Source organism: Pan paniscus, chromosome 6, assembly GCF_029289425.2.
Source record: "Pan paniscus chromosome 6, NHGRI_mPanPan1-v2.0_pri, whole genome shotgun sequence".
NCBI lineage: Eukaryota > Metazoa > Chordata > Mammalia > Primates > Hominidae > Pan > Pan paniscus.
This window is the reverse complement of record NC_073255.2, coordinates 83,876,126-83,893,137: the sequence shown is the minus strand read 5'-3', so window position 1 is coordinate 83,893,137 and position 17,012 is coordinate 83,876,126. Positions and strand designations below refer to the sequence as shown.

At 47.2% G+C, this 17,012-nt stretch overlaps 1 protein-coding gene and 1 pseudogene across 1 annotated transcript in view; both read left to right on the top strand.

Moving 5' to 3' along the window:
* Nucleotides 1-2,703: 2,703 nt before the first annotated feature.
* LOC134730683 (rasGAP-activating-like protein 1) overlaps nt 2,704-17,012 on the top strand; it is a 40,536-nt gene continuing 26,227 nt past the window's right edge. The window contains exons 1-4 of the mRNA XM_063605814.1: nt 2,704-2,831; nt 8,312-8,443; nt 8,746-8,840; nt 14,893-14,942. Coding sequence (XP_063461884.1) covers nt 8,378-8,443; nt 8,746-8,840; nt 14,893-14,942 — 211 coding nt within the window. The 5' untranslated portion in view covers nt 2,704-2,831; nt 8,312-8,377. The remainder of the gene's footprint in view (nt 2,832-8,311; nt 8,444-8,745; nt 8,841-14,892; nt 14,943-17,012) is intronic.
* LOC129398232 (nucleoporin NUP35-like) lies at nt 8,844-14,757 on the top strand (annotated as a pseudogene).

Below are 17,012 nucleotides of genomic sequence, written 5' to 3'. Positions count from 1 at the left end.
TCGGAGACCTCCCCTCTAGGCTCCGTCTGGTCTCCTGCTCAGGGAAAGCCATTTCTACTCTCCCCAGAAGCCGGGGCCACGTTCTGTACTCTTGGCCTCTGTTCTGCAGCATGTTCCCAAGCCTGGTTGTTACTGCCTCTTCCCTAGGGTGAAGAGGGGCTGCTATGGGTGGAATCTGAGGCCTCTGCTGGCAGAAGAAGGGGCCGCCTTACACTCTATTGCTGAAGCATAGGGACCCCTTCTCCAAATCAGGCCAGCTCCTTCTGTAACCCATGGGGTCGCCTCCATCTGGGCCCTAGTACTACTGTGTCCTAAGTCTGAAGGGTTGGCCTAGAGCCAGTCCAGGCTGGAGATCCCTTTCAATTATTTCTGGGATGCAGACATTGTTTTGTGTTATTGTTTTTACAATTTTTATATAGTTTAAAAAAAAAAAAAAAAAAAGGCCGGGCACGGTGGCTCACACCTGTAATCCCAGCACTTTGGGAGGCCGAGACGGGTGGATCACGAGGTCAGGAGATCGAGACCATCCTGGCTAACACGGTGAAACCCCGTCTCTACTAAAAATACAAAAAAATTAGCTGGGCGTGGTGGCAGGCACCTGTAGTCCTAGCTACTTGGCAGGCTGAAGCAGGAGAATGGCGTGAACCCGGGAGGCAGAGCTTGCAGTAAGCCGAGATGGCGCCACTGCACTCCAGCCTCAGCAACGGAGCAAGACTCCACCTCAAAAATAAATAAATAAATGAATAAAAAATAAAAACAAAAAATAAAATAGAGGCCGGGTGCAGTGGCTCACACCTATAATCCCAGCACTTTGGGAGGCCGAGGCAGGTGGATCACCTGAGGTCAGGAGTTCAAGACCAGCCTGGCCAACATGGCAAAACTCTGTCTCTACTAAAAATACAAAAAATTAGCTGGACGTGGTGGTGGGCACCTGTAATCCCAGCTACTCAGGAGGCTGAGGCAGGAGAATCGCTTGAATCCAGGAGGCGGAGGTTGCAGTGAGTCAAGATCACGCCATTGCACTCCAACCTGGATGACAGAGCAAGACTCCATCTCCAAAAGAAAAACAAAGATGGAGGCCGTGCATGGTGGCTCACACCTGTAATCCCAGTGGCAATTCACTTGAGATTAGGAGTTCAAGACCAGCCTCGTCAACATGGTGAAACCCTGTCTCTACTAAAAATATAAAAATTACCTGGGCATGGTGGCACTCACCTGTAATCCCAGCTACTAGGGAGGCTGAGACAGGAAAATCTCTTGAACCTGGGAGGCAGAGGTTGCAGTGAGCCAAGATTGCACCATTGCACTCCAGCCTAGGTGACAGCAAGACTCTGTCTCAAAAAAAAAAAAAAATGGAGATGGGGGTCTCACTCTGTTGCCCAGGCTGGTCTTGAACTCCTGGCTTTGACAGATCCTTCCGCCTTGGCCTCCCCAAGGTGCTAGGATTACAGGTGTGAACCACCATGCTCTGCCCAGACATGATTTTGAGGGTTCAGCCCTGTGCCAGCCTCACTGTGTGTGACCTTGGGCAGCTCTTTGCCTTCTCTGGGCTTCTCTGAGGGTTCAAACCAGTTCTTGGATGCTATGGGCTCTGCCATCAGAGCCTTTGTGTCCCGCTTACTGGCTTCCCCCCACACACACCTGCTCCTGTCTGTGACGCTGGGCCAGGGATGGGGGCAGGGCGGAGGCAGGTTCTGCTGACTCATGGGGCTTCTTGGCCCCTGCCAGGCCAAAGGGCTTTCCCACCTGCAGCCTTAGCCAGCGTCTCTGGGGTCTAGTGGCCCCAGTGAGGCTATTCCTCCGGGTGCCTTGTAGCTGCCCCATCCAGGCCTCAGACCCTCCTCCCAGCAGCCCTAGGGGAGGGCCACTCTCTTCCTGTTTTAAGATGGGGAATCTGGCTGGGTACAGCGGCCCACACTTATAATCCCAGCACCTTAGGAGGCTGAGGTGGGAGGATGGCTTGAGGTCAGGAGTTTGAGACCAGCCTGAGCAACATAGCAAGACTCCATCTTTTTTTTTTTTTTTTGAGATGGGGTCTTGCTCTGTCACCCAGTCTGGAGTGCAATGGTGCAATCTTGTAGCTTCTCCATCTGGGCCTCAGACCCTCCTCCCAGCAGCCCTAGGGGAGGGCCACTCTCTTCCCGTTTTAAGATGGGGAATCTGGCTGGGTACAGCGGCCCACGCTTATAATCCTAGCACCTTGGGAGGCTGAGGTGGGAGGATTGCTTGAGGTCAGGAGTTTGAGACCAGCCTGAGCAACATAGCAAGACTCCATCTTTTTTTTTTTTTTGAGATGGGGTCTTGCTCTGTCACCCAGTCTGGAGTGCAATGGCGCGATCTGAGTTCAAGCAATTCTCCTGCCTCAGCCTCCTGAGGAGCTGGGATTACAGGCATGCACCACCACACCTGGCTCACAGGGTGAGACCCTGTCTCTAAAAACGACGACGACAAAAATGACACAATAGTGAGGGCACAGGCCCCAGGTCACTGACTTAGATTCTAATCCCAGCTCTTCCAACTGCTGTTTCTTCACCTGCTGAGCCTCAGTTTCCCCATCTGTCATTGGGGATACCAGCCCCTGCTTCACGGGTGCCTAGGGGATTCCCAGGAGATTATGGAGGTGCCTCAAGGTGCCTGGTGGGGCTGAGGGTGGAGGGTATGGGGGTTCAGGGCCGGGTCCCTGGCTGAGCTGACCCCACAGGTTTCAGCGGGTGGGCCCACCTGACGGAGGTTGACCCTGATGAGGAGGTGCAGGGCGAGATCCACCTGCGGCTGGAAGTGCGGCCAGGGGCCCGGGCCTGCCGGCTACGCTGCTCTGTGCTGGAGGCCAGGTGAGACTCAGGGGCCTGGGGGCGGGCAGTGGGTCCCCTGCAACTAGAGAAACCCAATGAGGAAGCTGAGCACCCCCTCGCCCCACCTCTACCTCCTGGTCCCAGAGCTGGCCACCTCCCATCAAAGCCTGCTCTCAAGAGAGGGTCTCGCCAGGCACGGTGTCTCACACCTGTAATCCCAGCACTTTGGGAGGCCGAGGCAGGTGGTTCACCTGAGGCCAGGAGTTCAAGACCAGCCTGACCACCATGGTGAGACCCTGTCTCTACTAAAAATACAACAATTAGCCGGGCATGGTGGCAGGCGCCTGTAATCTCAGCTACTCAGGAGGCTGAGGCAGGAGTCTTGAACCCAGGAGGCAGAGGTTGCAGTGAGCCGAGATGGCGCCACTGCACTGCAGCCTGGGTGACAAGCGAGACTGCATCTCAAAAAAAAAAAAAAGAAAGAAAGAAAAAAGAGAGGGTCTGGGGAGGTTTTCTGGACTTGAAGATGCTTCTTGGGTGATTTCCACTCAAGGGGATATGTCCCTTAAGGGACAGTCTAATGTTCTCATGGAGGAACTGGAGCCATCACAGAGGAGTGGAGTAGGGGGTACGGGTGAGGAGACCCCGAACTCTGATCACACAGCCTCAGTTCCCCAGTGCTAAGGCCGGCTTCCCTATGTTTAACGCCAGTGTGAACTTGGCCTGGTGGGAGTGTGTGTAAGTGGGTCCCTCGTGGGGCTGGGGGGGTGAAAAGAGTTGCTGAAAATTTCCCGATGGGCAAATTGAGGGTTCCCCCAAGGAGGGACAGTGGTTTGGATGGTTCCATGGGCCTGAGTCACCTGTGACAGGGCCACCCCCAAACCCCCAGGGTATTTTTAGCTGCAGGCTGCACTCCCGTCTGGGCCTGGGTCTGAGTCACACTCTGTCCATGAGAAGCGTCTTCCCTTCCGGCTCCAAACCCACCTCCCCAAGTCGCTCCCTGCCTGTGAGGCAGGAGGGTGGCCCCCAGCCAGGCAGCTCTATGGAGCCAGTGTTCCCCCCACCCTTGAGGGGTCAGCCTGTCTAAGAGGAAGACTTCCCTTGGGCAGAGGGGTGTGGGTCAGATGATGCCCATGTTGCTCACTCTGGCTTCCCGGGAGTTATTTTCTGTCCTGGGAAAATAGAAATGGATGGAAAATGTCTGGGCTTGGGCCGAGCCTCAGCCACGCCCCCACACTCGCTCACTCTCTGGCCTCTGCCATTCATTCCCCCCCACCCCACCCCAACTCACCCGCTTCCTCCATCCTTATCCTTTCCGGGCACCAGGCTGTCTGGGGGACAGGCATGCACACGTGTGCACCCACTCACACACGTGGCCGGGCTCTGGGACCTCGGGGCCACTTCTCCCAGGCACCCATCGTCACCCACGGAGATGGGAGGCATGGAAGCATGTCTCCCTGGCCCTCCCCTCTCTCCAGGAATCTCCCCTCTCCCATCCTCTGGGGCCACAGTGGTTGGCCTTCTAGTGAGTCCTAGCAGGGGAGAGGAATGTCCAGGCCTCTCTCAGAGTGAGGGGACTTGTCCCCCGTTGTCCTCGGCAATGAGACTCCTGCTGCAATTCCAAGCCAGCCTAAGAAGGTCCATTTGCTGCAGAGGAAGAAAGAACATTTCCTCCTTATTTTTTCTGGGGAGATTCTCAATATTTCAGTAAAACCTTGGGGTTTTTTTGTTTTTTGTTTTTGAGACAATCTAGCTCCATCATCCAGGCTGGAGTGCAGTGGCCCGATCTCAGCTCGCTGCAACCTCCACCTTCTGGGTTCAAGCAATTCTCCTGCCTCAGCCTCCCTAGTAGCTGGGATTACAGGTGTGCACCACCACGCCCGGCTAATTTTTTGTATTTTTAGTAGAGACGGGACTTCGCTATGTTGGCTAGGCTGGTCTCAAACTCCTGACCTCAGGTGATCTGCCTGCCTCGGCCTCCCAAAGTACTGGGATTACAGGCGTGAGCCACTGCACCCGGGCTGGTTTTTTTTTTTTGGTGGTTTTTTTTTTTTTTTTTTTTTTTTTTGAGGCAGTCTGGCTCTGTCGCCCAGGCTGGAGTGCAGGGGCGTTTTCTTGGCTCACTGCAACCTCTGCCTCCCCAGGTTCAAGCAATTCTCCTGCCTCAGCCTCCTTCCCAAAGTGCTGGGATTATAGGAATGAGCCGCTGCACCCAGCCTCAATGTTGGGGTTTTATTAGACAGTCTTGAGGGGGAAGAAAGGCAGGTATGAAAGTCTTAAAATATCGAAGATGAGTGGGCTTTGGTGTTCTTCCACAAAGAGTTCTAAGTAGGGGATACTGGCAGGGTGCAGTGGCTCACTCCAGTAATCCCAGTGCTTTGGGAAGCAGAGGTGGGAGGATCTCTTGAGGCCCGGATTTCGAGACCAGCCTGGGCAACAGCAAGATCCTGTCTCTACAAAAAAATTTAAAAATTAGCCAGGTGTGGTGGGGCACACCTATAGTGCCAGCTACTTGGGAGGCTGACGTGGGAGGATCGCTTGAGCCCAGGAGGTGGAGGCTGCAGTGAGCTATGATTGCATCACTGTACTCCAGCCTGAGCAACAGAGCAAGACCCTGTTTAAAAAAAAAAAGAAAAGAATAAAAGGGCCAGGCGCGGTGGCTCACGCCTGTAATCCCAGCACTTTGGGAGGCCAAGGCAGGCGGATCACCTGAGGTCAGGAGTTCGAGGGCAGCCTGGCCAACCTGGTGAAACCCCGTCTCTACTAAAAATACGAAAATTAGCTGGGCGTGGTGGCAGGCACCTGTAATCCCAGCTACTCAGGAGGCTGAGGCAGGAGAATTACTTGAACCCGGGAGGCGGAGGTTGCAGTGAGCTAAGATTGCACCATTACACTCCAGCCTGGGCGACAGAGCGAGACTCCGTCTCAAAAAAAAAAAAAAGCTAGGGGTACCGTGACTAGACTAGGGCTGTGTAAAGACCCATCTATGGAGAAAGGGCAGGGCCGCCCATCAGGGCTGCACCTCACTCCTCCACCAAGTAGAGCGACATTACTGGGGCAGACCTTCCAGAAACACACTCTCTCCCTAAACCTGAGCCCAGTAGCGATTCACTTTTCCATTTTCCTGATGAGGAAACCGAGGCTCAGGGTAGCCCTGGGAATGGAGGGCTGGGAACATTGCCCCGGCGGTTCCCTGGCAGCACTCACACCACCCCCCTGCCACCCCCAGAGCAAGGTGCAGCCACTGGCCTGCAGCTGCCTGGTGGGAAGGACCCATGGCCTCTACCTTGGGGGGTTCTTGGCCACATGGGCGATCCTGGGGAGATGGCTATGGGAGCAGGGCCCAGAAAGGGCAGAGGCGCACTGTCCACAGTCAGCTTGCCAGGGACGGAATGTGCCCAGGCCTTTTGGCCCGCTGTGGTTACATAATGGTGGTGACAAGTGGGGGAGGGGGGGCTCAGGGACAAGTCGATGATCCAATCTTCCTCCACCCCCACCAGGGATCTGGCCCCAAAGGACCGCAATGGCGCATCTGACCCCTTCGTCCGAGTGCGCTACAAGGGCCGGACACAGGAGACCTCGGTGAGGAGGCCAGAGGGCAGGGAAGGGGCAGGGGGCTCGGGGGACGTGCCAGCCACGCCCCCGTTGCTCACCTCACCACCTGCTCCCCGTCCCCTGGTGGGACAGATTGGGGGCCACAGTCTTACAGAGGAGGCCCAGGGAAAGGGGCGACCTCTCTGAGGGGACATAATAGGTCCCAGGACCTCTGGGGCCAACTTCGCTCACTCCTGGCTATGCTTGGGGGTAAGGAGGGGATTGAGACAGCCGGAGTGGGGTTTATTTGGGAACACCCATGCTGCCTTCCCCACCCCCAGGAAACGTCCAGAGTCGAGGGCCCAGTCCTGGGCACGAAGACACCAAGGTCTGCTTTCTCAGTATAGTTGATACTGTTTTTGTTTTGTGTTTTGTGGTGTTTTTTTTTTTTTTGAGGCCAAGTCCCACCCTGTCACCCAGGCTGGAGTGCAGTGGCTGGATCTCAGCTCACTGCAGGCTCTGCCTTCCCAGTTCGAGAGATTCTCCTGCCTCAGCCACACGAGTAGCTAAGATTACAGGCAGACACCACCACACCAGGCTAATTTCTTGTATTTTTAGTAGAGATGGGGTTTCACCACGTTGGCCAGGCTGGTCTCGAACTCCTGGCCTCAAGTGATCCTCCCGCCTCGGCTTCCCAAAGTGCTGGGATTACAGGCATGAGCCACCACGCCCAGCCCTGTGTTTTTTGTTTGTTTTGCTTTGTTTTTTAATATTTTATTTCCATAGGTTATTGGGGAACAGGTGGTGTTTGGTTACATAAGTTCTTAGTGGTGATTTATGAGATTTTGGTTCACCCATCACCCGAGCAGTATACACTGCACCCAATTTGTAGTCTTTTATCCCTCACCCCCTTCCCAACCTTCCCCCCCGAGTCCCCAAAGTCCACTGTGTCATTGTTATGCCTTTGCGTCCTCATAGCTTAGCTCCCACATATGAGTGAGAACATAACGATGTTTGGTTTTCCATTCCTGAGTTACTACACTTAGAATAATAATCTCCAATCCAATCCAGGTTGCTGTGAATGCCATTAATTCATTCCTTTTTTATGGCTGAGTAGTATTCCATCGTATATATATACCACAGTTTCTTTATCCACTTGTTGATTGATGGACATTTGGGCTGGTTTCACATTTTTGCAATTGCGAATTGTGCTGCTATAAACATGCGTCTGCAAGTATCTTGGCCAGGCGCAGTGGCTCACACCTGTAATCCCAGCACTGTGGGAGGCCAAGGCTGGCAGATTGCTTGAGGCCAGGAGTTTGAGACCAGCCTGGCCAACATGGTGAAACCCCGTCTCTACTAAAAATACAAAAATTAGCCGGGCGTAGCGGCAGGCCCCTCAAATCCCAGCTACTTGGGAGGCTGAGGCAGGAGAATCACTTGAACCCAGAAGGCGGAGGTTGCAGTGAGCTGAGATCGTGCCACTGCACTCCAGCCTGGGCGACAGAGCAAGACTGTTTCAAAAACAAAACAAAACAAACAAAACAAAAACATATGTGTGCAAGTATCTTTTTTGTATAATGACTTCTCCTCTGGGTAGATACCCAGTAGTGGGATTGCTGAATCAAATGGTAGTTCTACTTTTAGTTAGTTAAGGAATCTCCACTGTTTTCCATAGTGGTTGTACTAGTTCACATTCCCACCAGCAGTGTAGAGGTATTCCCTGTTCACCACATCCTCATAGTCAGTACTGTTTTGCTGTGTGGCCTCGGATACATCTTTTCCCCACCCTGGGCCTCAGTTCTCCCCATCTGAGAAATGGGTGGGAGCTTGGACAGGACATTTTAACCTCTGCTGTGGCAGAACCTCCAAGGCGAGGAGGCTGTGGGGAACCCAGGGGAGGTGTCTAGGGCAGCTCTGCCTTTTGCCCAGCCTGGGGAGTCCAGTGGCATCAGCCTAAGCCCCTCCCACCCTCCTCTGGGCAGATCGTGAAGAAGTCATGCTACCCACGCTGGAATGAGACGTTTGAATTTGAGCTGCAGGAGGGGGCCATGGAGGCGCTGTGCGTGGAGGCCTGGGACTGGGACCTTGTCAGCCGAAACGACTTCCTGGGCAAAGTGAGCACCACCGCCCCGCTCCCCCTCCTCCCCCGGCAGGCTGCACCTGCTGTCCCCCAGCACCTGGCTCCATTGCAGCCGTCCCATCCTCAGGGACCTCCCTCCGGCTTCCCCAAAGAGAGACACTCAGGAAGCCTGGGACTACCCCCCCACCTCCACCGTCTGCCAGAACCAGCAACTTCCCCCCACCACCACTGGCACTCAGGGACCCTTGGAAGGCGCCCCTCCCCAATAAGAACAGTAGTTGGCAAGGAGGAGACCCAGGTCTCCCAGCTCCAGGAAAACTGCCACTATGTCCCCAGGTGGTGATCGATGTCCAGAGACTGCGGGTGGCGCAGCAGGAGGAGGGCTGGTTCCGGCTGCAGCCCGACCAGTCCAAGAGCCGGCGGCATGACGAGTAAGTGCATGGAGCTGGGCAGCCGGCCTCAAGGGGTGGGGTGGGGGCTGACATTTGGGAATTGGCTACAGGCAGGCAGGGCAGGGCAGGGGGGCTGCTCAGGGGTGAGAGGTCAGGAGACACAGCTCCAGGGTCCCCTCAGCCCCTGCCCACCTAGCCAGCATCCTTCTCATCCCGGCTGGGCTCCACCTCCCCTTTATTTATTATTTATTTATTTATTTATTTATTTTGAGATGGAGTCTCACTCTGTCCCCAGGCTGGAGTGCAATGGCGTGATCTCGACTCACTGCAGGCTCCGCCTCCCAGGTTCACGCCATTCTCCTGCCTCAGCCTCCCAAGTAGCTGGGACTACAGGCACCCGCCACCGCGCCTGGCTAATTTTTTGCATTTTTAGTAGAGACAGGGTTTCACCATGTTAGCCAGGATGGTCTCGATCTCCTGACCTTGTGATCCACCCGCCTCGGCCTCCCCAAGTACTGGGATTACAGGCATGAGCCACCGCGCCCGGCCCCTCCCCTTTATTTTTCCCCACAGTTCTGCATTCAGCTCAGCTCTGTCTTCTGTCTTTTTTTTTTTTTTTTTTTTTGAGATGGAGTCTTGCTCTGTCACCCAGGCTGGAGTGCAGCGGCACAATCTTGGCTCACTGCAACCTCCACGTCCTGGGTTCCAGTGATTCTCCTGCCTCAACCTCCTGATTAGCTGGGATTACAACTGTGTGCCACCATGCTCGGCTAATTTTTGTATTTTTAGTAGAGACAGAGTTTCACCATGTTGGCCAAGTTGGTCTCGAACACCTGACCTCAAGTGATCCACCCGCCTCAGCCTGCCAAAGTGCTAGGATTACAGGCATGGGCCACCGCATCCGGCCAGGTCTGTCTTCTTAGCTCACAGGTTGTACAGGTCTCCTGCTTTCTGCCTCTGGAAGTTTCTGAAACAAGTACTCAGACATTTTCCCTTTGAAAATTTCCCTGCAGACCTCAGACCAGGGTTCAGTCTCCAAGGTCAGTGTCCCTGAGCCATAGCTCCAACTCCCTATGCCAGATTCTCCAGGAATAGGGTTGTGAGATAAGATAGGACACCGTTGGCCAGGAGCGGTGGCTCATGCCTGTAATCCCAGCTCTTTGGGAGGCCAAGGTGGGAGGATCACTTGGGGCAAGGAGTTTGAGACCAGCCTGGGCAAGAAAGTGAGACTCCGTCTCTACAAAGAAATAAAAATTAGGCCAGGCACGGTGGCTCACGCCTGTAATCTCAGCACTTTGGGAGGTCGAGGTGGGCGGATCACCTGAGGTCAGGAGTTTGAGACCAGCCTGGCCAGATGGCGGGCGCCTGTAATCCCAGCTACTCGGGAGGCTGAGGCAGGCAGAATTGCTTGAACCCCGGAGGCAGAGGTTGTAGTGAGCCAAGATTGCGCCATTGCACTCTAGCCTGGGTGACAAAGCTAGACTCTGTCTCAAAAAAAAAAAGAACACCCAGTTAAAACTTAATTTCAGATAAACAGTGAATTTTTTTTTTTTTTTTTTTTTTTTTTGAGCAGAATCTCACTCTGTCACCTAGGCTGGATGGAGTGCAGTGGCACGGTCTTGGCTCACTGCAACCTCCGCCTCCCAGGTTCAAGCAATTCTCATGCCTCAGCCTCCCGAGTAGCTGGGATTACAGGCATGCACCTGTACCACCAGTGCAGTGGTGATCATAGCTCACTGTAGCCTCCATCTCCTGGGTGCAAGCAATCCTCCCACCTCAACGTTCCAGGTAGCTAGGACCACCTCACCTGGCTAATTTTTTGTAGTTTTAGTAGAGATGGGGTTTCACCGTGATGGCCGGGCTTGATGTTGAACTCCTGACCTGTGCCCGGCTGTGAATACTTTTTTAGTATAAGAATAACCGCTGGGCATGGTGACTCACACCTGTAATCCCAACACTTTGGGAGTTTGAGGCAGGTGGATCACTTGAGGTCAAGAGTTCGAGACCAGCCTGACCAACATGGAGAAACCCCATCTCTACTGAAAATACAAAATTAGCCGGCGTGGTGGGGCATGCCTGTAATCCCAGCTACTTGGGGGGCGGAGGCAGAAGAATCGCTTGAACCTGAGAGGCGGAGGTTGCAGTGAGCCGAGATCGTGCCATTGCACTCCACCCTGGGTGATAAGAGCGAAACTCTGTCTCAAAAAAAAAAAAAAAAAAAAGTATTCTTACACTAGGGCTCTTTAGTGAACAAGTATACAGTTTTTAATCATCATAGAATCTCAGACTAACCCAACAAAACCAAAATTCTAAAGGAAATTAATATATACCATGAAATTGTGAAGACTGTGATAAAAATTCATCTGTAAGAATTATGGGGCTGAATAAGCAGAAATTAATAAACCTATAGAAGTTCATCATTTGATGCTGTGTTTGCTTTTTGGAAAAGCAAACAATTACAATGAATAATTAAAATATTTGTAAATTCTTAAAAATAATTCTCACTCAATATGTTTTATTGTAAATTTCTGCCAGATCTACTCTATCAGTATAACTCTATTAGTAACTTTCTAGAAAATACAAATAAACCTAGAGATTTTGTTTCAATGGAATATGCAATGTAACATATTACGTGACTCAAGGCTGAACATCATCCTGTCAGAAACTATTTATTCCAAAATAGGATTAAGGATAGAATACAGACATAAGGATAGAAAGCAGACACACATAAACATATGTGTGTTTGTGCATGTATATACACATACAAATATATGATATATATCAAATATCAATATATAAGCAAGAAAACTAAATTAGAGGCAGAACATGTAGAGTCTCCACTAGCTTTGCCAAAATCCAGTTTCAGAGGGCAACTCAATACTGGTCACCCAGCAGAGGTTTCAGTGATGTCAAATCATGACTGCTTCCTCTATTTTCTAAGCATATAAATATTGTCAGTATTATCACAACCACTTACCACTGAATTCAGTGCTTTGTGTCAGGAACAAAAAGGTTGTATCTGGTACAATGCGACATGGTATACCCGTGGCAGGTGGGCTGCTCTTTCCCGAAGTATTCAATCAGCAAATATCAATTCCCAGAAGATTATAAGGTAAAGCAAATAATAATAGGGGCATAATTTTTTGGCAATTGAACAAATGAGGAGACAATTAAAATTGCAGCAGCCTTCTTTGTAGAATTTAACAAAGGAATTTTAAAATTTATATGAAAACACAAAAAAACCTAATATAGTTAAAGCAATTTTTTCAAGAAAAGAACAAAGTAGAGAAGGTCTTACTATACATGATTTCAAGACATATTCTAAAAGTACAGTAATCAAGACTATGGACCTTGAGCAAAGTAACATATAGATCAATGGAACAATGCCTTCTAGGCAATCTAAGAAATGTGGTATCAACTGGATACCCATATGGAAAAATAAATGAGTGGCAACTCTTATCATACATTGCACATAAAAATATACCCAAAGTGAATCATAGACCTAAATATAAAATCAAAAGCTATAATATTCCTGGAGGAAAAAAATAAGAGAAAATCTTTGCAACCTCCTGGTGATCAAAGTTTTCTTACATAGGAAACAACAGCAATGAACCATAAATTAAAAAAAAAATACAAATTGGACTTATTTAAAATTTAAAACATATTATTCTAAAGATAGAGTGGAGGAATGAAATGGCAAGCTATAACCTAAGAGAAAATATTCAAAACACATAAATTAGAAAAAGATATAAGAATGTTTACAACTCTCAAGGTCCCAGGATTAGTGTAGTTCCTGCCACAATGGCAGCCTTTGCTATGAAACCATACGTGCCCACGCTGGGATCTGAACCAGTGACGGTGAGTTCATCCATCCACATCTCCAAAGCCAGGAGATAATGTCCAGTTCTTACCTGTCTTTTTAATGATGGATTTTCCAGTGAGTCTATAAGTTCAATCAATTAGTGGTCCTAGTAGGAGTAATGGAAATGAGATCATGTTTACTTGCAGGTGGCTCACCACGGCCATAGTCAGTTACACCAGCTCATAAAGATAAAAGTGGAGCTCCACCAGTTAGAAGTATATATAAAATGACATTTTTAGACCAGGGCTTGGATCAACACTTTTAGTTTCAAGAAGAGAGTCAAACATTTTCTTAATGCAGAGTCCTCTTGTTGGAGTTAAGACAACTACTCCTGCAACTGGACAAAGTATGTTTAGTCTAGCACATATCAGTCAGCCATGAAAGACAGCATTATCTCCCGCCCACTTGGATCCTTTTATACTCAAGGAGATCCTCTGACTTCAGAAGATCACCTCAATGACACTTGGGTGATTGTGTTTGGGTTTCCTCAAGCACCTGCTTTTTACATATTATAATTTGCATGCTATGGGAATATCTTAAAATACGTTATGTCTAACACACAGGAAATTGCATATTTGTTATTAATCTAAACTGTAGGCCTAGAAAGCCTTAAGCAAAGACAGGAGAATTTTTAGAGAATTCATCATGATTGGTGCACAACCATGTTTTGATGCAAGTGTTACAGAAAACAGTGACAGATGTGCTTTATCATCTCCATCTTCAGCCTTTACATCACCAATCAAAACCTTAGATAAACCAAAACAACCTGGAAATACTTCTAGAATTTCTACCCTGAGACCTCTTGCTACAGCATACAGAGCTTCTATCATTTCTAACAGAGAAACACCTAAAAACAATGAAAGTCTTTTATCCAAAGCAATATGTGTTGGCTGCTAGCATAAGACATAAGAACTCCACGACCAAAGAGAAGGTTGCTACGCTAAAACAGAGTTAGCAGAGTACTGCTCATTTCCATCACTTAGTTATATAACCACTACTGCAGTATTGAATAGCTATTACATACTTCTTTTAGAAAGAAGGCTTTTTCTTTAAGGACATAGCCTGTTGTCACTTTAAAGGATGCTTGGAATACACTTTAAAGGATGCTTGGAATACATTTTAAAGAAAACTAAAAATCCCTGTAAATAGGTTTTGTGCTGTCTGTGATCATGCATGCTTATTTAAGCACAAAAAACACAGCATGATTACTGTAATTAAATAATTGAATTTGTGGTAAGGCTTCGTAGTCTTCATGAGAAGGTAGGTGAATTTCATAAATTACAGCTGCTTCTACACAAAGATTATTATTAGCAATTTGAATTATGGTCTTTTAATTTAGATAGTATTTCACATTTTAATTATCTTTGTTTATATATGTCCTTTCATGGATTGTCATCTTGGTGTATTATAAAACCAATACATTATTTTTAAAAACTTACTACTAAAGTTTCTTGATAAAAACAAACGGTCACATTGTCAATGGTAAAATGCTTACAACTCAATAATAGAACAATAAATAATTCAGCATTTTTTTAAATGAGCAAAAGAGTTTAATAGTTATCTTGAAAGAGAAAGTACACAGATGACCTATAGAAATGGTATAAAACATGACTAGTGTTTGGGGATGCAAATTCATCACAACCCATGCAGAAGAATGGGCAAAATAACAATTAAAAAAATTAGAACAGAAGCAGAAAAGATGTGGGGCAACTGGGACTTTCCTGCATAGCCGGTGGGAATATAAAATGGTATAATCACTTTGGAAAAGAGTTGGAAAGTTTATTGTAAACTTAAATATATACTTATCAGACACTTGAGATATTCCTTTCCTAGGTATTTACCGGGGAGAAACCAAAATGTGTGACTGCACAAAGACCAGGTCACAAATATTCATAACGACTTGATTTGAAATAGACAAAAACTCTAAACAACTCAAATGTCCAGCACATGATGAGTTACCATATTGTGATATATCCATTTAATAACACACTACTTAGCAATGGAAACAAACTATTAATTCATGCTATAACATGGTTGGATCTCAAAATGATTATGCTAAGTGGACAAAGCCAGGCCAAAAATCAAAAGCAAAAAGGGGGAAAATAAACACATCTTATAAATCCATTCATATAAGATTCTAGGGAATCAATATCTTAGTCCATTTACACTGCTATAACAAAATACCATAAACTAGGTGGCTTATAAACAATAGAAATTTATTTCTCACAGCTCTACAGGCTGGATGTCCAAGATCAAGTTTCCAGCAGATTCAATGTCTGGTGAGCTGTTTGCTGATTTATATATAGCACCTGCTTGCTGTGTTCTCACATGGTAGAATGAGCCAATTAGCTCCCTTCACACTTATTACATTCATGAGGTCTCTGCCTCCATGACCCAATCACCTCCCAAAAGGACCCACCTCCTAATACCATCACTTAGGGCTTAAGATTTTAACACGTGAATTTTGGGGGGACACAAACATTCAGACCATGGCAATAAACTAGTTTATAGTGACAAAAAGCAGAACAAATATATGGGCACATGAGGGATAGATTAGAAATGGGTCCAAAGAAACTTTCAGAGAAATTGAAATATTTGTTATCCTGACAGTGGTTATCATGTCCCAGGTGTGCATGCATATGCCAAAAGTTATCACATTGTATACTTTAAATATGTGAAGTTTAGTGGACTTCAGTTATACTTCCATGAAGTCAAAAACGGCAAAAAAAAAGAAAAAGCTTTTCAGTTAAAATTAGATACACTTTAGGGTAGGTATTTATAATTGAAAAAGACATGTCTATTGTAAGTGGCCAAAAGCTTATGTATTTTATGTCATTTTACCTATAACTGATATCTGATAGCCACTAATAAAGTTTGCCACTTGTTGAATAATTGTATGCTTATTCAGATTTTTTAAGGGATCAGGGAAATAACTTTTACCATTTTTAGGAAATTTTAATTAATTTATCTAAATTTAAACCTATTTAAATAACAGATTTTCTAGTAAGAAATTATTAGATTTGTAGTGATAAAGGAATGACACAAATTTGTCTATTCCTGTGGATTTTAATTTTATCTATTTTTGAAACAATTTTTCAAAATTGTCATTGAATATACTAAAAATCACTGAATTATATACTTTAAGTGAAAAGCAAAACTTATTTGTCAATACATGTTTACCTAAATGAGAAAATTGGGAAAGTATTTTGGAAAGGGAGACTGGGTAAAATTTTAAGGACCTCGAATATCACACTTTGGTTTAACATGCAATTCATGTTTTATCGTGGAAGGTTTGGAACAGGGCAATAGCTTATCAAGCTATGCCTTGAGAAGTTTGTTCTAGGCAGTGGCATATGAAGTGGTTTGAACTTAGGAGAGAAGGAAATCCTGTTACAATTTAATTGAAATAAATTGAATGGAAAATTACAGAGGCTTAAACTAATTAAAACTAGCAGTACTAATAACTTATTTTTAAAGTGAGTGGGTGGATAATAACAGAGTTTAAGACTTTGCCACTTGTTGGTGGTAGGGAGTAATGAGAAGTGAGAAATCAAAAAGAACTCTAACATTTGTTTCAGTGTCAGGATGAATAGAGTTTCCAATAAAGGAGAGAATGCAGTAATTCAGTATCCAATAATGGTTGAAGGGGTTGTCTTGAGCACCCTTTTTTGTTTGATTTGGAGGTACATGTGCAGTTTTGTTACATGGGTATACTGGCTTGGGGTATGGATGGTCTCATCACCCAGGGAGTGAGCATAGTACCCAGTAGGTAGTTCTTCAGCCCTTTCTCTACCCCTCTCTCCCCACTCTAGTAGTCTCAGTGTCTATTGTTCCCATCTTTATGTCCATGTGTATTCAATGTTTAGCTCTCATTTATAAGTGAGAACATAAGGTATTCAGGCTTCTGTTCCTGCAATAATTTGCTTAGGATAATAATAGCCTTTAGCTGCATCCATGTTACTGCAAAGCACATGATTTTGTAGTTTTTCCTGGCTGCATAGTATTCCATGGCATACATGTACCACATTTTTTAAAGCCAGAGTGTTCTCCTCGCTCCAATCTTGAGGATTCTAATGTTCAAGTTTAGGCAGGTCATTTAGTTAGATAGTACAACTGACCATAGGGAAAACAAATCCAAATCTTCCTGTAGAGACCCTAGGTAACAGTTTTCATTTTATAGCTGCCTAGTGTTTGAACTCCCTTGTCTATAGTTGGAGAGTAGAACATTGCTTTTGTTTTATATAAAAGATCAGGTACGTGTTCCCCCAGACTCCTTGACCGTAGACCTCAGAGACTTGTCTTAAACTTGGACAATCAGATGTTCCCTCTCAGGGCATGAGTCTGAGGTG